Raw genomic sequence first — 23,998 nt, 5'->3', positions numbered from 1 at the left:
GTGACAAGAGTGAAAGAGTTTACACTGAGCGGATCTGAAAAATTCCTAATTAAGTTCGTCTTTTCTGCTGAAAGCGCGACTCCATGGAATTTAATTTCAACTCCTTCTTAATTTCACTACAAATAGTGCAGCAATTTAATTTTCGTTTTTTTCCGCTTTCGTTTTGTAATTTAATTGTCGGTCCCTTATAAATTGGTGAACTAACAGCGGACAAAATTCCTCATTTTTCGCTTCTCAACAAAATAAAACCGGTGAGCAACTCGACTTGGAATATAGTAGATTCACTTCATTGCTAGCTTTTTCATTATTATCTTTCCATTTCTAACTTTTTAAAAGCAAAAATTTGTCTTATCTTGAACGTCAAAAATTGTCAAGGGGTGTCTTTTAGGGTACAGGTAGAAGCAGAAAGACTAATGATGAACGATCAGACGCTGACAGTACCAAGGCTACAGCTGATCGTGATTCACCATCGCCCTCCAAGGCAACATCTGCACAATCAAGTTCACGAAGATCTCCACATCAGAAAACGGGAACCGCCGACAAGCCAAAACATCGTGAAGCTTCTAAAAGTCAAGAATCATCGAGTAAAAATCAGGAAACTAAAGATTCGCCAAGAAAAGAATCGAAGTCGACTGACAGACAGAAAGCTTTCGGATTTGAGGGTTCGAAAGCTGAAAAATTGCATCAGCTTCATGAAGATAAAATTGAAGATGATGGTGGTCCCAAATATCCTAACCGAGATGAGAGCAACTTCTTGGAATCAAAACTATCACGACCTCCTTCTGATCTGCCCGGGAGAAGCGAACAGGCAGGAAGTGAGGGCTCTTTGCGTGGATCTGCTGGAGGCGAGGAGTCGAGACTGAGAGACGGGGCGCCGAGAAGAGACTCAAGAGGTCGCAAAGATTCTGCAAGAGGAACTCCTAGAAGACCAGAAGATGGTAGAGATGAAACGAGTCGACGTTCCGATAGAGAACGTGGTGAAAGATATCAAGATACCCGTTACGGTGATCGAGATCCAGAAAATGAACAAAAAGGATCAAGAAATCCACGCAATGGTCGAGATCCCAGAGATGATCAGGGAAGATCTAGAGATCCACGCGATGATCGAGATCCAAGAGATGATCAAGGAAGATCTAGAGATCCACGCGATGATCGAGATCCAAGAGATGATCAGGGAAGATCAAGAGATCCACGCAATGATCGAGATCCAAGAGATGATCAGGGAAGATCAAGAGATCCACGCGATGATCGATATCCAAGAGATGATCAAGGAAGATCTAGAGATCCACGCGATGATCGAGATCCAAGAGATTATCAAGGAAGATCTAGAGATCCACGCGATGATCGAGATCTGAGAGATGATCAAGGAAGATCTAGAGATCCACGCGATGATCGATATCCAAGAGATGATCAAGGAAGATCTAGAGATCCACGCGATGATCGAGATCCGAGAGATGGTCAAGGAAGATCTAGAGATCCACGCGATGATCGAGATCCAAGAGATGATCAAGGAAGATCTAGAGATCCACGCGATGATCAAGATCCAAGAGATGATCAGGGAAGATCAAGAGATCCACGCAATGATCGAGATCCAACAGATGATCAAGGAAGATCTAGAGATCCACGCGATGATCGAGATCCCAGAGATGATCAGGGAAGGTCTAGAGATCCACGCGATGATCGAGGTCCAAGAGATGATCAAGGAAGATCTAGAGATCCTCGTTATGATTCAAGAGATCCCGAAAGAACAGATGTTGATGCAAGAGATGATTCAAGGCAGGTTTATGATTCAAGGTACAGAGCTGACCAAAGCAGAACGGATGACCACACAGGTCAAGAAGGTCGAGAACGAGGTACGTCTGGAGACCGAAGGTACGACCAATCTCGGCGGCAGGTTGGATCACGACGCTCAATAGATTCTCGTTCAACTGGCGACTCGCGTCGTTTTGATGATCGAGATGACAGTCGGCGGCGTCAAGAAAACATGCGAAGATCCGACAGCCGCAGAATGGATGATAGTCGTCGGTCGGACAGTCACAGAAGAGAGGAATCTCGTGACTCGCATCGATCAGATGACCCTCGGAACGAACGCCAATCTCGACCTAGATCGAGAGATGAAGACACATATTCCGAATCGCGAGGAAAAGAATCAGAACTTAAATTGAAACCAGGTGACTCCCGAAGAACATCCAGAGGTGCCAGTGAGTCCAGGAAAAATTCCAGGGATAGAGCCAGTAAACGGTCACAAAGTTCGAGTCGAGGATCAAGAGATGACAGGGAATCCACGAGGAAGAGATCCAAAGAGTCTAGAAGGAGTAAACGCGGCACAAGCTACGAAGACGAAGGCCAAGAGGGCGAGGAGGAAGAGGAAGACGGGTTAGAAGAAGAAAAACGGGAACCAAAGAAGTCGTCCCGGAAAACGAAAGGATCTCCCAAGTCTATTCTGAAAAAGCCATCGTCACCATCTCAAAAGAAAACTGTTTATGAAGAGGAATATCTTGATTTAGAAGAAACAGAGCCAAAGTAAGTCCCATGGACATTCTGTAGTTATCATTATTCGAGCAAAATAAAATCGAAAAGAGTAAAAAATATTAGAAACGAAAACATAAGTGTAGCTCAGAAATGCTCAACCAGCTGCACCAGATTGCTTTACAAATACAGTCAAGTTAAAAATGACAGCAATTTAAGACAAAAAAAATCTAATTAGAAGGCTCGCTTGTTCTATGCGTGGCACAAAATATTCCCACATTCTTATTTGAAAGCATAATATGCATCAAATCAATATATCGAAAATGTAGTTCAGAAACTTTTGTTTTAGCACCAAAATTTGCTCATCAAGGTGCTACGAGAAAACTTAAGTTATAGAATTGAAGTTTGAAACAGAAATAACAGAGAAAAATAGGCGAGTCTTCAGAGGAGCAATAAAAACACAAGTAACCTTTAATTACGGAATACTTAGTTCCCATAAACTTATATGAAAATTACAGAAAAAAAGCTTTTTCTTCAGACGGATTGCTATCAAACACGACCCTTCAAGTTTAAGTTCTTATGCGTTATTGACGATTTTGATTGAGATTTTTTTCTAAAACTCTTTGATAAATAAAAGATTTTTGAATACTTCTAAGGACATTCTAAAATTAAATAATGACTTCTGATTCAAAGTGTTTTTTTCATACTCTCAATATTTCTCAGCAAGAGCGTTTTAGTGGAAAAAACATTGAAAAATGCGGTTGTAGAGGTTACCTTAGTTTCTGTAAAACAATAAGAATTTCAAGCTTTATCTAGATAATCAAAAGCAAAACCAAAAAAGATTAAGAAAAAAACGGCTCGACGTCGTTACGTGTATTCGAAGAAACTGTCCTAATTTCTGCTACTGGTAGCTGTAACAGTTTGTTTAAAAATCCAAAAAAAAACGGAAACTGAAATATTTTTTTCAGTTCCTATTTTATTGTGTTTAATTTTATTCATAATTATTTATATTGTGTGGCGTATATTATAAACGGGGCAATATTACCTCGCAACATCCCCTAAATTTTATTTTGATGAAACAAAGGAATTAAATAGCAGGTAGATACAATTATAAACATAGCACAAAGCCGATAAGCCGGGTCAGTTCTGGAATACAGTTTAAGCAAAAAGTAACTGATTGATTTCATAAAAATGTACGTGCTGTTAACGTTAAAAAAACGGGGTTACACAATTGAGAAAAAACTGTAAGTATATTATTTGAAATCTGAGGTTTCAAATTAAACAAAAAGCATGTTAATACAAAGGTTGAGTAAGGAACTCAACGATGCACCCAAGCAACATGATGCAATATTCACAACGGAAATTGCTGCGGAGAGTTGATAATCGGGGAGAACGCAAACTTTGAAATTTATTTTGGTTTTTTAGAACAAGTGTCGTATCACTTTTTCCAAATCCTGGAGTATAATTGAAACCGAATGCACGAAGAATGATTCTTTCTAACACAAAGTGTTTTCATAAATGATAATCGTGCAAGCCGCCTGATAGACTATGAATGGGAGAACTAGAAATAAAGAATATCGAAAAAGTACAAAAAAGGACAAAAAGCAGAATGAGTCGTTGTTGATTGGCGTTCAGTCATATCTGCATGCGGACAAAAAACCTCATGTTGTCATTAAAAATAGAAATGTCTGGGTTTTTCAGGTTCGATATGTAATTTCTTAATAATTTTTAATTTTTGTAAATTTTTTTAACAAAACCATTAATAGCCAGATATCAAAAATTTTCCCCTGTTTATCAACATTTAAACAATGAGTTCAAACGAATTCAACAGTTGATGCAAAGCTAGGTTAGCACAGGTGAGGGACAGATGAAAAATTCATACAAATTATTAGAAATTGGCTGAAAATTTGTCAAACATTTTTTAAAACAATTTTTTGTATTATAAAGATGCATTGACAAAAAAAATCACTGTTTTTCAAAGATACCCACGAAAAAACCACATTAACGCATATATTCGGCGCAAAGAAATTAAAATGTACAATTTATTTAGAGAAATGATAACGAAATTTTGTTGTGTACATAGTTACTCCAGAAGTTATGACAAAATTTTTAGATAGAAGTATCACACATCAAAATAGTTGACACAGAGCAAACCACCATGTTGACAGTTTTGGCACTTCCCAAACAAAATTCTCAAAAATTATGATAGAAATTGAATTTATCATCAGCTAGACTAATACTTTGAAGTAAAAAAGAAAAGTTTTTTGATTTTGTGCCTAACACTAGTTGTTTCAATGGACTTCACGTAGAATTTGCCCGTAGTCTTTTTGTCACCAGAATTTTTAAAACTTCTTAGCAATTCGATCATATTAGATTTATGATCCTCTGATACTACTTGTCTCATCGCAAACATGAAAGTCTACAACGGTGAATAGCGAGGTACCGATGCTTCACACGAATACTCCAATTGTCGAAAAATTGACCTCATGAAGAATTTCCCTACCAAATTTTCCTGTTTTAATAAACATTCGAGTTTTGTTTTTAAAACAACAAAAGGTGTGTATAAAACCTGCCGAAAAACTCCTGCCCAAAAACTCAAAAAAATTAGTAAAAAATAAGATGCTTTGAAGTTAGCGAATCAATTCAAGCCGCAATTGGCTGAAAGCGCATCAAACACTTCAATCATGACCTAAACTAAAAAATGAGAACATGGTTAGGTCAAAATGTTTGGCCAAAAAGTGAAACATTGGATGCATTTGAAAATTGCGCAATGCAAAGCGCCTAATAGTGAGGAAAGTCATGGAATCAAAGAAACTTATAATTGATCATTCGTTCAAGTGGAGAAAAAGAGCGTTCAATTTGTGCCATTTGAGTTGTTGTACTATATATGGGAGTTTCATTGATCCTCTTAGTTTTTTATTGCCGTTCAATAATCCTTATGAAAATCTGGCTTGCTCAGGTTATGAAGAGACTCATAAAAACCAAAAACAACTGATATTTAAGTGCCCTCAAACAAGGTTTGTAGCAATTATGTTAGACCTGTTGGTCTGGTCCGGTTACGCGATTTTTTGCTTGGCCGATTTATTGTCTGACCTGTTTGACTTTTTGTCTTCTAAAACGCGATGAAAAGATAGCGCCTAGTGGGCATTAAGTTCTTTTGGAGCCGTTCAGCTCGCTAGTCTCCAAGCATAATATTCATAGAAACTATTTTGAAGATTTATACTTATGGTGTAACAGATAACTCTGAGAGGTTGACCCCCACCACATCAGCCCCCTACCCCACTTCAACCCACCCCCCCCCCAAAAAAAAAAGAAAAAAAACACACACACACACTTCACCGCCCCCTCCCCACTCACTACCCCTGCATATCGTTCAAGCCGTAAGGGCCCCGTGCAGCCAAAGACCCCCTCCCTCCGTTGCCCCCCACTGTTGCCGAAATCGTAATGAAAAATTCCTTCGAATTTATACCAAATTAAGTCTCCAATCAGCTCTAGGCAGTGCAAACAGGAACACTCAACCTGCTCCACTGATTGAAAATAGTTCCATTGAGTCAAACGATATCAAAAAAAACTTCTACAAAAAATTCTAAGAGACCATGTTTTCAAGTGCATGCTTTTCGGAGAAAAAATAAACGGTTATAAAATTAGTGATGAGTCGAAATCAGTTTAAAATTTATGAAATGTTGAATATTTATGCGCCAAGTGTAGTTTTTAAAACTTAGTTGAACCTACTTTCTGGAATTTTTCTCATAAATTGGATCCAAATCGGAAATTACGTGAAATTGGTTGACAAAATCTCAAGTATCTTAAGAAGACTGAAAAGCCTGTCTTCAGTGCCTGTTCTACTCTGACCATCCGATTTATAAAATGCAAGACGTAAAAAATGGTTCAAAGGTTTAATCAGACGATAACTCAAAATTAAAGATAATTTTCTTGAATCTATTCTGACCCTCCCCCCCCCCCCCCTCGTGTTTTTCTACTCCAATTACAATTTATGTGTTTTTTATTTATAGCACGTTATTATGTGAAAACCTGCGCCTGAGGGCGTAAAATTTATACGCCCGCTAAGCTGGGGGGATATATATTTTAAAGTCATTCGTTTCAGAACAATATATCCGATGTTTTTCATTTTCGTTTGGGAACTTTTTTTGTTCAGAAAAAAGAAAAGTGGTGAAGAAAGAGCGGAGGGAGGAAAATCAAAGCAACCTGGCGGAAAAGGTGGAAGCCGAGGGCAGAGCACAAGTCCACTTTTAGAGTTGGAAGACTACAGAAAAATGGCTCAGCGCAGTGAAAGCAGAAACAATTCCCGTTCCCCTAGGAGAAGCAACAGTCTAAGTCCGCGAGGTCGGTTTGATTCGACGCCTCAAAAATCAAAGTCAAGAAGCCCAGAAAAAAAATCCAAAAAGCAAATGGGTAAAGTTGAAGAACGGGACCCTAGACAGGAGAGCAGTCTGGCTCAAAGATTGCAGGTCAAAGGCGATGAGCGTGATCAAAGGTCTCCATCGCAATCTCCTCGTGCTAAAAACAAAAATGGTTACTATAAGTATAACCCGGAGGAAGACTACATAGCATGTCACATAGAAAAGCGACCCAGAGATTCTCGGGGAAATGAATCACCCCGCGGAAATAGGATTCGTTCTCCGCATCCAGGTGACGCGGCAAGATCTCAAGCTAATCCAGGAAGTCCTCGAAGGACCTCACCTGGAACCCGTCATTCGCCCCGAGCCCGGCCTGGATCGATGGATCCTATTAGAGGTCAACGGACACCGAGGTCACATCAATCAGTGACAACGTCACCTGCACAGGCACCATCTTCTGGGAGGTTTAGACAAGGGTATCCGTACATGACTCCACTTGCAGACCAGCGATCTCTGGAATCGGGAAGCGTGGAACTGCCATCGGTATTCCAGACCCGACACCCTCATTCACATGCGCAAAAAGTGACAACCGGGACCAATATGTCACCCCCAAACACACCAAAATCTCGGGACCCGGATCTGGAATCGGCAAAGCAGCCCAGTGAGGCGGGTTCAATGCATACAACTGTAATAGAAACGCAAACTGACATAGTTATGACAATGGATGAATATCAACGTGGTTTAGTACAATCGGTTCAACAAGGCCAACCAAGCGTCCAGCTATATACGGGCGATGCTGATCATGTAAGTCAATCAAGTCGGCAATCGCAAAATCAACAAGTACAGCCAAACGTCACATATCGGCTCTCAAACCCAAGCATGGAAGTTCAACCTCAACGCAATGCTCAATATCAAACGCTTCAGTCTTCGAGGAACGCACAGGGTTTGCATCCTAATATGCGCGGAACCCCAGCAAGCATTCCGGGATCTCAAATTGACATGCAGAGATCCCTGCCTAACACGCTTGGAACCCAACCAAACATGCAAAGATCCCACCCAAATATGCAAGGATCGCATCCAAGCATGCAAGGATCCCAAACTAACGTGCAAAGATCCCACCCAGACATGCAAGGATCCCAACCAAATATGCAAGGATCCCAACCTAACATGCAAGGATCCCAACCAAACATGCAAGGATCCCAACCAAACATGCAAGGATCCCAACCTAACATGCAAGTAACCCAACCAAACATGCAAAGATCCCAACCAAACATGCAAGGATCCCAACCAAACATGCAAGGATCCCAACCTAACATGCAAGGATCCCAACCAAACATACAAGGATACCAGCCTACCATGCACGGATCCCAGTCTAATATTCTAATATCCCAACCTGGTATGCAGGGATCCCAGCCCAACATGCAAAATTCGCATTCTAACGTGCAAGGATCCTCGCCCAGTTTGTGTGTCTGTGAACCTCAGACAAACATTCAAGTTCAAGGCTCCCAACCAACCGTACCAAATTGCGATCCTTTGCACCACATCCAACAACAATATTCGCATTCGCAACAACAGCCTTCGCAACCCGGATTTGGCGATCCCAACGCCAGTGTTCCGTTTCAATTTCCGACTCAAAGTGCCGCTTTTCAACGAAATCCTCAAGAACCAATTATGCAAAACTTACAACAATCACAAGTTTTCCCTACTTATCAATCGCCTCAACAAGCACCCTCTCATTCTTTGGGACGTCCGGGCTCAAGGGGATCGCCTCGATCAGGGTTCAGTTTCAATCCTCGATACCAACGCAAACCTGTTAAGCGACCACTAAGTAGACGACCAATTCGTAAACGGAGGTCAGTGAAGCCAGTATCTGGAAATGAATGCTACGCGAATCCACCTCCGAGTTACTTTGCTGGCGACCATCTTGTTTCAGCACATGACAGAACATGTCAATACTCCCCATACAACCTGTCACGATGTACCAAAACCAATTGCAGCCCCTCCCCGTATTTGGGTAAATGCGCAACCACCTGCCTAGCATGTGGACCAAACTGCCAAAGGGGAGGGTGCCACAGAAGCCCCAGATCAAGTCCAATTCGTCGTCCCCTCAGGAGACGAAAATTGCGCAAACGTTGCCCAGGTCCCAAGAGTGTCACCACACATGAATCTCAGTATTATTCGCCTGCCAGTGGAATGTCGGAACCCCCGGCAGCAGCGCAAGGAATCCTTTCGATAAAGAACGTCAGTGAAATTAGCATCACCTCGTTCAAGTCAGACAGTAACGATGGCAGCGGCTGTGGAGATCAAGGTCAAGATCCTCAATTTGAGGAATATTCGGAGGACCAAGGGGAAGAGGAATGTGAAGAAGTTCCGGGTCAAGTTGAAGAAGTGTTTGACTTCCAAGTTCCACAGGGCTACAACAATCCGGCTCTCGAAGGTGACCAGTTCGAAGAGGAAATTGAATGCAGCATGTGTGATGCCAGTTGTCAGAACAGCTGCAACCAGAACTACATACCCCCAGTGACCAAAGTTGATGTCGCAACGTCCATGCTGTCTGGAGCTGATGATGATGATGATGAGAAATGTGACGCCAGTTGTCAAAACAGTTGTAATTCTGAGAGATTTAAGCAACCAGTCCTATGCACTGCAACTAGTCCTATTTTGTCTCCTCATAACAGCAGACAGAGTATTGGAACGTCAATGGAAGTGTCTTTTTGTAATGACAAGACTTGTGCAATGAAGTAAGTGTGTTTTGAATTTTAACATAAGAGACCACTTAATTCCCATTTTTTAATGAGTAGACGGGTTTTCCTCATTTAAACCTTGCCAGCTTAGTGGGCATTGAACTTATACTCCCCTCTAAACAATAGGAGAGTGATGTTTTCGGGGGGGGGGGGCTATAATTGCGATACTGACTGGTCCAATACAATCTCACAGATCTGAGATATTTTACTAACTGTAATAGCAAATGACACTTCTGGTCGGCTAAAAGCAAAAAGTTGAAGACCGTAATGACAAGGTACCTTATTGTAACCTTGTCATATCGTAGCTTTTCAAAGGTTATCAAGTTACGTTAATCGAGGGAGCTCTATGTGCTAACTAGAACGAGATTGAGGACAATAAAATTGATAAAATGCGAACTAAATATTTGACCAGTGGTTATAACTAGGTACTTGTAGTATATACTTAACATCGATTTCAGGAACTCTTCCAGTCAAGTAGAAAGCCAGCTTCTTGTTTCGATGGAGAGTAAACTGGAACTGACGGAGCCACTGTTGATCGAACAGCCAACTGAGAGTTTTGATGTCTCAAGTCAACACACTCGCCCACGTTGAACAAATTTCCTTCTTGTTAACTGCCATGCTACAATTGGACAAAATAGCAAATTCTCAAATGTAATTTTAAGAGATACAACAGAAAATTACCGATTTTTGTAAACTGGGGTCTAAGTTGAAGAAGAAAGAAATTTTCATTGCTACAATATTTGCGCTTTGACCAAACATACTAGCAGTTTTTATTTCATGAGAAATTATCAACAGCTTTTTTCTTTATTGAAAGAAAAGAAATAATCCGCATTGATTTCAAATCTTTCAACTTTAAAAAACTGTTCATGTGTAATAACAAAAAAAATCGTCAACGTGGACATCCAGTCATAACCGAACAAGAAGTACAAACGAATAATCCAACTTACACCAACTATTCTGGCTCCACCACCACCCCCTACGTGTCATCTGGTCAAACCCAATCAACTGGAGTGGTCAATTCCCAAAGTAGTGTTCCCCCTTCCTATCAAGATCAAAGCACAAAAAGCAGGACTCCGCCTATCATAGTAGAGAACAACTACTACTATCGCCAGAACCGAGCTTCAACCCTCAGGGAACTATTTCAAACGATTGCCCAAAATTACACCCAGCTAAGCACCAGTGATTCTGGATTTTTTATTGATTACGATCTGATAACAATGAAACATTCCTCGTAATAGACTTCCTTAATCGTAAAAGATTTGAAAAATCGAAGTTTTAAGGTGTAAGTTTTGACTATATTCATATGAGATAAACGTATGCCTCTGAATATTCATATCGGTTAGGAAAATATGATAAGAAGATGCTCAAAAAAACCTGAACCACTCCCAGGATGAAGTGCTCATTCAAAATGACTTTTCAGACCGAAATCAACTCTGATCCAGACTTTGACTTGTTCAAAGATTCGGTGCGTTCATTTGCTTGTTCAAAAATCTTTATGAAAACAGCTGTCCAGACCAAAAAGCGATATGATCCAGACTTTGGCTCATTCATATTATGAAAGGACTCGGGAGACGAAAACAGTTCATGATCAAGATATTGTCTCTTTCGTGTTTAAAAAAGACCGATCTTTAAGAAAAGCGCACGATAAAGACTTTAAAAACTTTAAAAACGTTTCTCAATTAATTATGGTGTGGACGTAATGTGTAAATTTTCGTTTTCTACTTTTTGAGAACTGAAGTGCTCAGCTCACAGCTTAATAAATTGTCATGTCAATTTGATATCTAAAGTCAAGTTTTGCAATCTCATCAAATGTTTCCTCAAAACTTCCGCAGTTTTTTTTCAGAAGACGGTTTGACAGTCTGAGTCAAGGCGTTGTTTGATGTTATAAAAAATATTTTTGTAGTATCTCCTACCCATAGGGAATGTACAACACCAGGAACTTTTACTTCGAGATTAAATAGATCAAGAAATGGTACAAGAGAAAACTGTAGTTCGAAGACGCAAAAAGTTCGTCTGTTTTTATATAAAGGTTTGTGTCATTTCTCTTCTTGGGTGTATGCCAGTTAAATTAAAATAACTATAGTGTGTTTGTCCAATATTAGGTATGGTATAGAAAAGGTTACGGCCAATTATATACAAAGTCATTTTTTGCTTGTTTAATTTTTTTTTCAAAAAGCCGACAGCATTCCAAAAATCTGATTTTACACATATAATTGTCGGTGTATCTCCTATTCGTAAAGAATTTATAACACCAATAATGAAGAACGTCATAAATGAGATAGTATAGTTTGGACGCACAAAAGAATTTGTCCGTTTTTCTGTTAAAGTTTGTCTCATTTCTGAAATGTTGGGTGTTTGCAAACTAAAACGGTACAAGTGCTTCTAGGCCTAATAATAACTATCGTATAAGAAATTCTTGATCAATTATATATGAAACAAGGCGGCTCGGTAATGTGCGATGGCACATAAGGTTCCGACCCCGCCCATGCGCAATTTTGGCATAATTGTCTACCAAATGAGGAACAGATAGAAAAACCCAAAAATTTTTTTTGCGAATCCCAAAGAAGCCCAAGTCTTTTTCAAAAAATTCTGTATGAACGATAAGATAGGCTCCAAAACAAATAACTCAGTGGAGTAAAAATTGATGTATTAGATGGCTGTAATATGTCAATATTAAGAAAGCGAGTCAAGACGAACAGCAAAATCAAACAACAACAACAATAAACATTAATTACATCAAAAAATTTATGTCCCTCTTAAAAACTAAATTTAATAACAAAGTCAACATACCGTCAGATAAACCTAAAACTAAACAAAAATAAATTATAAATCACCAGAAAACATATGCGACCAGTCCATAAAAAGGTGTGGTAACAATTATACAAAAAAGAACAAAAACAGTAAAGTAAAAAAATTAACTTATTTTTTTTGAAACAGTTAACTTCAAAGTAATAAATACCATTAGAAATCAATTAATATCCCACAATATACCACAAATTTACGATTACCACTGTTTCTATAGAAGGGCATTAGGACCTCTCCTTATTCATTTTTTAAAGCGGCCAAAAAGAACAACAATGAACAAACAAAATTTCAATTGAAACTTGCCAGAAAACGCTGTCAAAACCGTCAAGCCAAATTTTGGCACTCAAAATATATTTGATTGCGCCTTCTTCAAACAGCTATAATGTAGTACCTGGCCATTCGTTGGTAAGACTAGGTAACAAGTAGACAAAAAAGCGAAGTGCTAAAGTATGTAATACTTTTACTTTTTTATCGAAACAAAATTACATTCAATGTCATGAAAGGAATTAATTACAGAAAGAGCTATTTAAATAGGGTCGTTTATTCATAAAAAGGAAGCCCTCGAGACCTGTAATTATCCAGAATATTTCTTGCATCTACAAAAAGAACGTCAAATATGACAAAAATCAAATTAATTTACTTTTTTTTGTGAAAAACCGGTGTCGTAGCCAGTAAGGTCATAACAAATTCTTGAAAAAGAAGATTTTTGGACACCAATCCCTTTTAATCTCTTGACATCCATAATGTCATATTCGACCTGTAACTAACTAACGAGATTAGGTAACAAAAGAAACATAAAAAGAACAAGATTGGGAAGTTAAAAAGTTTTTTTTTAAAATTTTGGAAAACGATTGTTTTCAAAGTCATGAAAGCCATCAGCTATCTACGAATATCAGAATATCAGTTCTTCCATTCTTCGCTGAAAAGCCAATTAAAGCTATCACCATACAGGAAATTTCATACGACCGCAACGACAAAGTATAAAAGACAGTTAGAGACAAAATTTAAAAAATTCAATTTCTTCAAGAAAGAGGCGTCGAGGCCGTTAAAACGATGATGTATATCTTTCAGGATTTTACTATGTTCAATTGTGCCTTATTGTGAATGCTAGCAAGGTGACATGAGAACTGTCAATAATGTGATAATGTGACGAAATTAGAAAACGTGAAAAACTGGCAAATATCAAAACAAACAAAAATCTGAAATCTTGTAGTATCAAAGCCAGAAAACAATAACTTCAGGCTCAAAACTGCAACCGCGAATAAATGTTAAATCAGTACAAAGAAGAAGCAGTCTTTCTTTGCTGACACTAAGATGGAGGTGGAACAAATTAGGAAAAAAATAGAGGAAAAGTTAATTAAGCCATTATTTATTGAAAAGCCAATTATTTTTAAAAAAAAGAAATGACCATAAATTTTCAATTAAAAAACTAAATGCATTAACTTGGAGCTGCTTGGCAAGCGAATTGGTTGGACCTATCACTCCTGAGCTTTGATTTGATATGTTCTGTTCTTTATTATTAAAAAAAGTCTTTTTTTTTTAAAAAAAAAAAGACCGACTGATTACAACCCGATTTTTTTTGGATTTTAACAGTCCAAGAATTGCCCAAAACTAGCCCTGCTAACACTTATTGTCCGTTAGGAACAATTGATTTTTCGAATGTTGTAGATATAGATAATTTGTTAGTTGAAAACTCAAAATAAATTCTGCATTTTTGATAAGCAACGAGTAAAGTTAGCAAAAAACGGCAAAATTTTAACTACAGTGCACTCTCAGCGGACTCTGAAGTAGAAATAACCCCCCTTTGAGTCTACAAAGATTGTATAAGTGTTGTTTGGGGGTGTAATGTCGGCAAATTTAATCAAAGTGGACTAAAGTAGCTTATTTCGTTCTGTTTTTGATGAAAAAGGCTAAATTTTGAAATGTTAATCCAGATTTTTTGACCGAAAAATAAAATCAAAACAATCAACAAGGCTTGTTCGTCTTCAAAAATAAAATCAACGACACTATTCTTAAAAATTATAACAAATTTTAGCAAAATTGACGAAAATTTAGGCAAAAATTCCGGAAAATGTGAATAAAAACAACGTGAATTCACTCTTCTTTTCTCAGAAGTTTAAACCTCGATAACTCCCTGTAGAAAACGAAAATTAAAAAAATCTTTTTAATTCCATATTCTACGCTGGACGAGCTTTCTAATGATACCAGTCTCAACTCTCTACGATGAATATATCGAGCGGCGAAAATTCACGGAACAAAAAAAAACCCATTTGAGTATATAGTTCCTCCCCCCTCAAGAGGGTCGGAACAATCAAGTTTTGCAATTTGGTGGAATGTCTCAAAAAGTCGGCGATTTTCCAAAAAAGAGTTGGTGCGCCTACGGGGCAGTCTTCAGCTCGTCTGTGGGGAAACTTGCCTCGACCATAAGTACTTGGTGCGTCTATGTTGCTCGTTAAAAATTCTTGCCTGTGTATTTTTGATTGCATCGTACCTCTTGTGTGCGTTCAATATTGGTCTGCGTCACAACCGAGGACCTCAACCTGGGCTGTGGTAGTTTACCTTTTTATGCTATGTAAAAGTTGCATATAAACTACTATCAACGAAAACAAACAAAAGATTGTTAACACAGGCTTATAAAATCAACAGTTTTATACACGGGCGAAGGAAACAGTTCCACATTCAGGTCCAAAGCCAGTTCAGATCGGATGATGACGAACAGTGAGCATGGAAGTGACTCTACTTCTGTTGTCAGATCTCTCATTTCCCAGAAACCAGACACTTATTACGAGAAGTTGTATCAGGAAGCATTAGGTAATGCCTACTATCCAAATACTTCTGAGAATTTTGGTACAAAATGGACAAGTCCTCTAAAGTTTGAAGAATTGAAAATCTTGCAAGCATTGCAACGCAAACGTATGAATGACTAAATCATTAGAGCCAAATCTGACCAATTTTGTAAAAATTGTTTTAACGTTGATACAAGAAAAATGTTCAAATTTGGAATACCTCAATATTTCTTTTTAGCAAACATTTGTGAAATTTTGATTTTCAATGAAAAAAAATATGTTCTAAAGTTTAATTTGCTTGTTACAACTTAATTCAACCATTGCAGGTAATGGCATTCAACAAAGTGGGTTTTTACACTCCGGTTATACTGAGTTTTGGGACCATTTCAAAGCATAATTTTAATGACCTTCCCCACTTAATTGAGGCTTCGTAAATTTGAAAAATCAAACTTAAACCTTAGGAGAAAAAAATTCAAATTACAAAAAATTTGTTTGTAAATAAATGAGACCAGATGCGAGTCTTTTTTGCAAAAAGTCACCTTTTCAACTTTTCTCGTATAGTTCAATCAAATTTAAGCGCGGTGTCCGCTGGTTTTGATAAGCAATATCACTTGCTAACTTGTCCTGATTTTGGCAAAATTCAAAAACGATGTTTGTGTTTACAGCATCATTCGAAGATGTTTAAATTAAAATGTTAAAAGAGGTGATAATCAAAGATGCAGCATTGGATCCTCTTTTTTCCATGATTTTGATTGCGCATACTATTTACCTTGAATAGGAAAAAACATTATTCTTTGCTCTGGTCAATATTCTGTTCACATTCCTTTTTAAAATTTACAGTTTGAGTTTCTGCGCTGCTTATGAGTTATCACCATGGTTTTCTTTTGTTCATAACTTATCCACACTCTGTTGCTTAGCTGAGCATAATTTTTTTAAACCTTTCTGTTAACTGACAATAAAAATTTTCCGAGACCGCTTTTCATCTGAGAATATTAGAGATAATTTCACAAGAGGCAATTACTTTTCACTCTTTGTTTGCGGTTAAATAAATTGTTCTTAATTGAAATTTCTCTGCAGCATGCATGCTGCTAACAAAAAAGATCATGCGCAAAACAACAATACTAACTATTAAATTAGAACTTGTTGCATTTAAGAAAAAACGCTTTTTAATTTTGAACTGTTCAGTAAAAATTTTAATAATCCACCAAAACTTGCGTATGACATTTCTATAGTTTCAAAACTGAAGTTCAGTATAATTGAAGTTCCCAACTAACTGCGAGACCACCAAGGCACTTGAAAAGCTTCAAGTGAACTAAGCGCGGACATTAATATTAAACACAGTGACAGTAAAAGATAAGGAACCAGTGGGGATGATTCAACATAATTCATGAAAACGATTAGTAGTTTCACGCTACTCCTAAAACTGAAATAGCTGATGCACCTTTCATTGTTATAGAGTGGAAGCCCAGTTTGACCTCTCATCAGATCAAACTTTTTCGAAGTTTACTCTTTTGACAAAAAAAGAGCAAGCGCGTGCCTTTTAAAAAATTTCGTGTCGTTTAATAAGCATTTTTATATCTCCTGTGGCTCTGTCGCGATCGATAGCTTAGAAATTAGGAGACAAACCTAACTATGTTTTTTCTCTCGTGATTTTGGAGGCTGTACAAGAAAACAGGTGGTCCAATTAGTCTCTATAGAACTACAGTTTTGCTTGTCGCCCCCTAGTATAGTCCTGAATTATTAAAAAAAACTGTCAACGACCGATATAAGGCATGAAAGGGAAGTTCTTGATAGATTTTTGGTATGAAAAGATTTTGTCTGGAATTTAAGTAATGTATTCGAAATTAGCTTGAACTAAAAAAGCCGTCCTGGAATTTGGCTGGACAATAAAACGTGTCCCGGAACTTGGCTGGACAATAAAACGTGTCCTGGAAATAGGCTGGATAATAAAACTTGATTGCCGGTTGAAATTATCACACCATCACCAAGATGAGATCCGCAAGCCAAGACAGGTAGTGGCCACAAAAAGGGAGACTGCCGTTCTGGACAATGAACTATGTGTGATGGTTTCAAAGAAACATCAAGAAACTTAGAAGTTTTCTTTATTAAAGTTCCAAAGAACGAAAGAAGAACTTACCTGACGAACTTTATTGCTGCGCCGATAAGTAATGGCCACAAAACTAAACTCAATTCTAATTTTATTTTGGCGCTATCATTATCTTATTGAACTATCAATCATATGTCAGAAGTAAATTCTCCCACCAACAGAAACCTGATTCTAACATCCACCGACCTCAAACCAATGAACTCGATTGTACCCAAGCCATATATGATTCTCATGAAATGTTGATGAAAATAGAAAATCACCTCCGCGATTCGGAGTTAAGATCTATTCTTATGCCAATCAAGTTAAATCTTTTTAGCTAAAATAAATTTTATCTGTAGATTTTCGCATAGATAACTACTACAAATACAGGTTAATTTTTGTGTATTTTCTGTTCAAAATTTAATTAAAAATTTAATTTATTGAATTCTTTGACCCGTGTTATCGACCACGACAATGGTGTCCAGACCAGCTACAGACAAAAAAATTTGGATCTACAGAATGCAGAATCAGCTACTGCGTGGATTATGTCTTTTGTGGAGCGAATTGTCGCGCAGAGAAGAAAGAGGACAAGGTCAACAACGATGTTACTGTACAGGATCTACAGGTAACCAATCTCTTCCTTGGTATGTGCGGGCAAGATGCAATTATTAAAGTTATGGACCTAGTGAGTCCTAGGAATTTGATAGACACTCCGTATAAAGACATCAGATTGACGATTCAAAATTATATGTTTCCTAAAGAGAGAGTAGTAACGGCAGAAAGGGCTAAATTTCTGTCCAAAATACAAGGTGTAGGGGAGTCAGACGACGACTTCTTAGCACGTCTTAGAGAAGAAGCACGCTATTGTGACTTCGAAAAACTGAAAACAGCAGCCAACCCCGAAGAGGAATTGGTAAACATAAAGTTTATCTCAGGTTTGAGGGACCCTGAAGCAAAACATAGACTACAAGACGGTATTAAAGCAAAACCAGCAATGCCGGTTACTGGAATGACCGAGAGCTTACAGTTCTTCATCAGGTAAAAAGTCTTTAATTTAAAAGAAGAAGTTGGGTTCAACTTCAAAAAGACCTTTCGAAAACCAAATGAAAAAATTACGGCTAAGAAGAGCAACAACATGTGTACTAGGTGTGGAGGTGAGCCACACTCTAGTAGACCCTGTCCAGTCAAGTAAAAAATGCAACACCTGTGAAAAAGTGGGACACTTCTCAAAAACGTGTAAAAGCAAACCCCAACCAAATTTAGGTAAGTACAATAAACAAAATCACTTTTGCGACGAAGAAAATGTTTCCTCAGAGCAAGCATCTCCAGCATGTTTTATACTAAAGAACAAATCTTTAGCATGTCTGTGACATGGGAATATATCTCAATAAATAACTACAAATTAAAAATGCAGGTAGACACAGGTGCAGATAGCACAGTGATATAATCAAAAACATGGACTGAGCTTGATAAACCTCAGTTGAATGGCAACATAAAACATCGCGAACCTTATGATTGTCATCAATTAACGCTTCTGGGATCACTTACTTGTGACGTTGAGTGGAACGGAAGCAGGCTCACGCAAAAACAACTAGCAGTTGTGCAGTCTGATAAAGAATTTGAACTACTTGGTAGAGACCTTCTACCCAAGCACGGTGTGAACAACATCACAGCCGAGCACCTAGCTGCTGCGAAGGGTTACAAAGCTCATGTGAAGCTAATACCAGGAACACAGCCAATGTTCTGCAAAGCCAGAAAAACACCTCTACCTCTACAAGACAAGGTCAGAGAGAATAGCTGGAACAAATAGTCAGACAAGGCATCCTTGAACCGGTACAGCCAGGAGGAGTCACCAATGCATCTCCAGTGGTGTGGCAGAGAAAGAAGAGTGGAGAACTGAGACTTTAATTGGACTTGAAGGTGCACATCAATGGCAAGGTCATGGATAAGGACTACACAATACCAGACATAGAAACGATCTTCCACAACCTACATGGGGCCTCAAATTTTGGCAAAATTTCCCTCTCAGATGCCGAATATCAAATTGAAATTGACGAAGAAGCAAAAGATATATGCAAAATCAACACATCTCAGGGGTTGTTCAAAATGTCCCGACTACCTCTGGGATTGAAATCCTCTTCCTCAATCTTCCAGAATTGCATCGAATTTACACTCAAAGTAATCAAAGGTGTTGTGACTTTTCAAGACAATGTTTTGGTGTATGGAAATACCAAGGAGCAGTTCGACAAGAGAATGCTTGCAACAAGAGCTGACTACGTGAGAAAAATTTTACTATTAATGAGAAAAAATCTAACTCAAAAACAGTCGATAGCGTTAGCTTTTTGGGATACTACATTTCGAAGGAGGGAATAGCACCAGATCCCAAAAATGTTGAAAAAAATGCAAGAGCACCAAATAACAATAAACAACTCAAATCGTTTGTTGGGCTAGCTAATTTTTAAGGAAGAATGATTCCTGATTTTGCAACAAAAATGCTACCCTTAAATAACATGAGAAATAGCAATTTCTTATGGGGCAAAATGCAACAAAAAGCTTTTGAAGACATAAAAAATGAAATATGTGCTAACCCACTAGTACAGCCATATAGTCTACAAAAAGAAGCAACAGTTACTACTGACGCCTCTGAAAAAGCCATTGGCGGGGTTCTTTCGCAAGAAGGACATCCAGTCATATATATATCAAGAAAATTAACTCCAGCGGAGCAAAATTAATCAAACATAGAGCGGCAAGCCTTGGCAATTGTGTTTGTGGTCACAAGACTTAAACAATTCCTTCTTGGAAGAAAATTTAGCCTACAGACTGACCACAAACCACTCAAATATCTCTTTGCACCAGATGAGGAGATCCCAAAGACAGCATCAGCGAGAATCACAAGATAGGCAATAGCTCCAATGGGTTTCGACTATGAGTTGAAGTACACACCAGGAGAGCCGATACCCCATGCAGATGCTTTGACAGAATGGATTTTGACGAAGAAGAATCGAACAACGATCGAGTGTGCTTCGCAATCAATATCTTCGCCCAGAGTGATTTGGTGAACCAAGCAGAAATCAAAACTGAACTTGGAACAAACAGATTCTTCCCGGACATATTGAAACGAATCAAAAGCGGCAATTGGAAACAATGTTCAAAAGCGGAAAAAGGATTCGAACAACAGAAAGATGCACTTACTTTACATAATGGAATCATCTTCAGAGGTGTTGTTCCTTTCCTTCTACTCAAGCTACGACACTTGGTTTGGGCAAAAGCGCATGAGACACATCCCGGGAAGAATGCAACTAAGGCATCTGTCAGAATGATAGCATGGTGGCCTGGCATTACCCAAGACGTTCAACACTTTGTTAGTAAATGTAAGAATTGTCAATTGAACTGGACTAGCCCCGGAAAAACAGTCTCTACGTGGCCAGAAGCCGACGTCTGGGAACGGCTCCACATGGACTGGGGTTATGTTAAGGACCAATGCAATATCTTAGTAATTGTTGGCGCGGGTTCTGGTTGGATTGAAGCCTTCCCAGCGGGAAATAGAACATCAGAAACAGTTAAAATATATCTTTTGCAAGATTCGGAATACCAAACTTTAGTATCTGATTATGGTCCTCAATTTGTAAGTGGTGACCTTAAACAGTGTTGTGAATCACTGGGAATTAAGAAAATGGAATCACCCGTCTATCATCCAAGAGCTAATGGACTAGCCGAAAGAGCAGTTCAGACAGTGAAGCGGCCACTTCAAGGGTGGAGTCCCAACCTTAATGTGTCATTTGGAGCATTCCTCTAAAGAGCACTGATGACACATCGCAACACTTCAAAGACGAGGAGCAAAACTCCAGTTTACCCCTTGTTGGAACGCAGAGTGAGACTACCAGCATTAGCAGATTTCGACTTGTGCGAACCCATTCTATTCAAACGAAAAGACAAAAACAGTTCCTGCTACCTTCATCATCAGGAAGGGCTTGAACACATCTTTCATACATCCCGAAAACGCAGCACGGACTATTCTTGTGAGCGACAACCAAATTGCAAGACTAGACGAGGACAATGTGAAAACTGAACCAGCAGTGAAGGAGACCATATCTCAATCAGAACAACAACTTCAGAGCACAGATATGGGACCTTCATTTCAAGATGAAGCTTCTGCAGCCACCTCATCCGCAGAGCACCAACAACCCGAAACCTCATGGCCTTCACGGACATCAACAAAAAACAGAAAACAACCCGACAGATTTGGAGAACCTATACCCACAAATTTGCTTAAAAAAGGAGAGAGGATGTGATAGTTTCAAAGAAACATCAAGAAACTTAGAAGTTTTCTTTATTAAAGTTCCAAAGAACGAAAGAAGAACTTACCCGACGAACTTTATTGCTTTGTCGATAAGTAATGGCCACAAAACTAAACTCAATTCTAATTTTGTTTTGGCGCTATCATTATCTTATTGACCTATCAATCATATGTCAGAAGTAAATTCTCCCACCAACGGAAACCTGATTCTAACATCCACCGACCTCCAACTAATGAACTCGATTGTACCCAAGCCATATATGATTCTCATGAAATTTTGATGAAAATAGAAAATCACCTCCGCGATTCGGAGTTAAGATCTATTCATATGCCAATCATGTTAAATCTTTTTAGCTAATCTAAATTTTCTCTGTATATTTTCGCATAGATAACTACTATAAATACAGGTTAATTTTTGTATATTTTCAGTTCAAAATTAATTTAAAATTCAAATTAATGAATTCTTTGACCCGTGTTATCGACCACGACACTATGTCCTTGATTCTAATATATAGTTCTTCATAATTAGTCTTTTCATAATTCCAGGTCTAGACTAGGCGTCCATAACCTAACGCCCCTCCCCCCACCCCCCACCCCAAAGAAAAACAAATTTTAAAAGTTATGCTGACCAGCTCAAGATCAGCATGAGTTTTCGTCTCATCAAATTTATGTATTAGAAGATGGCAATAACAACATGAACAACAAGAAGAATGATAATGACTTTGGTCAAGAGCAACAGCAGAACCTAATTTCTGCAAGGAGAGGATGTCCATGTGGGCCTAATACTACTGCAATTGGACAACAACTACCTCATGACGTCATCACTCAACAACCACAAACACTACATGACTCTGCATATACTGGTCAGCTAGATTCTGTTAAGTTAAAATTAGGGTAAGTTCAGTGACCGAAAGAGGCAAGACCAGCTTATCAAAAAAATAAACTCGAGATTTAGCAGAAAATATCAAAAATCATTAAGAAACTACAATGAGCATAGTATCGAAGAATTAATGTTCAAATATTCCTTTTTTTGCAAAAAAAGTCGGTTTGATCCAAGATTTTTCTAATATAGATGCATAAAGCCACCTCAAAGTCAATGTTAAAATTATTTCCAGTTGATTCACTCCGGAGAACTAAATTCAATTTGTCTGGATCAATACGTAATACTTCTGAGCTTTTATTATACATTGTTATAAATTTTAGAAAAAAGCCTTGTCGGAAAATGTTTTTTTTTGTAAAGAATGGATCAACCTCTTGTTAGGGTGTAACACAAACTATAATCAATACATAAATGTGTTCACAAGTGGTAATGAAAACAAAATTTATATATTTATTGCAAAGTCACAGAATCCAGAAGTGCAATTTAAAAGATTTTTTTTCTACATCTGCGTAAATATTTAATATATTTAACACAGCAGACGCATTTGGTCATCCATTAACTATATTAATAATGATACCTTTCGAATCAAATCTAATAATTTTGAACTTAAAATCATACCAAGATGATTACGTACCTGTTTAGGAATTCATGACAGCAACTTGGGTTGCGTCTCTTCTGCGGAAGTTGAGATTTACGATTGCGGAACAGCTGCAGTTACGGGACTGCAGGACAACAGCAATAATAATTCCCAGTGTCAGTGTGACTCTCCTCCTCCCCCCTCGCCACCCTCTCCATCCTACGCACCCCCCATTCTGATGCGAGATGTGATGCTGCAGGGGGAGTGTGTTCAAACTGGATTCTGTTACTGTTCTGATCCAAATGACTATGGAGTGATGCTTATTAGCAAAGGTTGGAACTGAAGATTTCAAATCTCTTTTTGTTGAAGCTGATACTCATATGATCTTCATTATTATAGGAAAACTAATATGAATTGCTTAGTCTTGCTTCAAATTTTTTATGAGCTCTAAAGAGGAAACAGATAGAGCTCATCTTTGAGAACATTATCTTAGACGCGCGGAAAATGCATTGATATATGACATACTGGTTTCTCTAATAAGTACAAATTGGAAAAAAGAGAACTTTTTTGTAAGAGAAGTTTACGAGTTACTGTATTGTGTTCTCACAGAACAAACTACGAATTTGACCTGAATTTATCTTTAAAGTTTTCAGTAACTGGAGTATGAACAGAACTCATCATTTTAATTGTTCACGAAAAATTGGGTTTGGTTTCAATTGCCTCGTGTCATTAAAAAAGTAAATTACAGGGACAACAACGGTCTTATAGTAGTGGGAAAAAGGAGCTCTCCAAGCGCATTTCAATTTTTTGAGCTGTTTTTACATAGTAAAAACCCCTCAAAAAATTTTCATGCACTTGATCGAGCTCCTTCCCCCACTTCTCTATATATCTACTACTTGCTCATACCCCCATTTTCATCACTACTATATATTAGCTCTATATTCAATCAAAAAATCAATAAAAACCAAAACTACATCACAAAAGATTTAGCTTACT

The 23,998-nt window shown here is 38.1% G+C and overlaps 1 protein-coding gene across 1 annotated transcript in view; it reads left to right on the top strand.

Moving 5' to 3' along the window:
- Positions 1-23,998, top strand: part of LOC142338189 (uncharacterized) — a 77,759-nt gene that overhangs the window by 35,173 nt on the left and 18,588 nt on the right. The window contains exons 13-19 of the mRNA XM_075387828.1: positions 389-2,523; positions 6,626-9,568; positions 10,030-10,157; positions 10,478-10,704; positions 15,061-15,187; positions 22,223-22,408; positions 23,068-23,334. Of these exons, the coding sequence (XP_075243943.1) occupies positions 389-2,523; positions 6,626-9,568; positions 10,030-10,157; positions 10,478-10,704; positions 15,061-15,187; positions 22,223-22,408; positions 23,068-23,334 (6,013 nt within the window). The remainder of the gene's footprint in view (positions 1-388; positions 2,524-6,625; positions 9,569-10,029; positions 10,158-10,477; positions 10,705-15,060; positions 15,188-22,222; positions 22,409-23,067; positions 23,335-23,998) is intronic.

Source organism: Convolutriloba macropyga, chromosome 4 (genome assembly GCF_964194025.1).
Source record: "Convolutriloba macropyga chromosome 4, txConMacr16.3, whole genome shotgun sequence".
Lineage (NCBI taxonomy): Eukaryota > Metazoa > Xenacoelomorpha > Acoela > Convolutidae > Convolutriloba > Convolutriloba macropyga.
The sequence above is the reverse complement of the archived record's forward strand: the minus strand, read 5'-3'. Positions and strand labels throughout refer to the sequence as shown.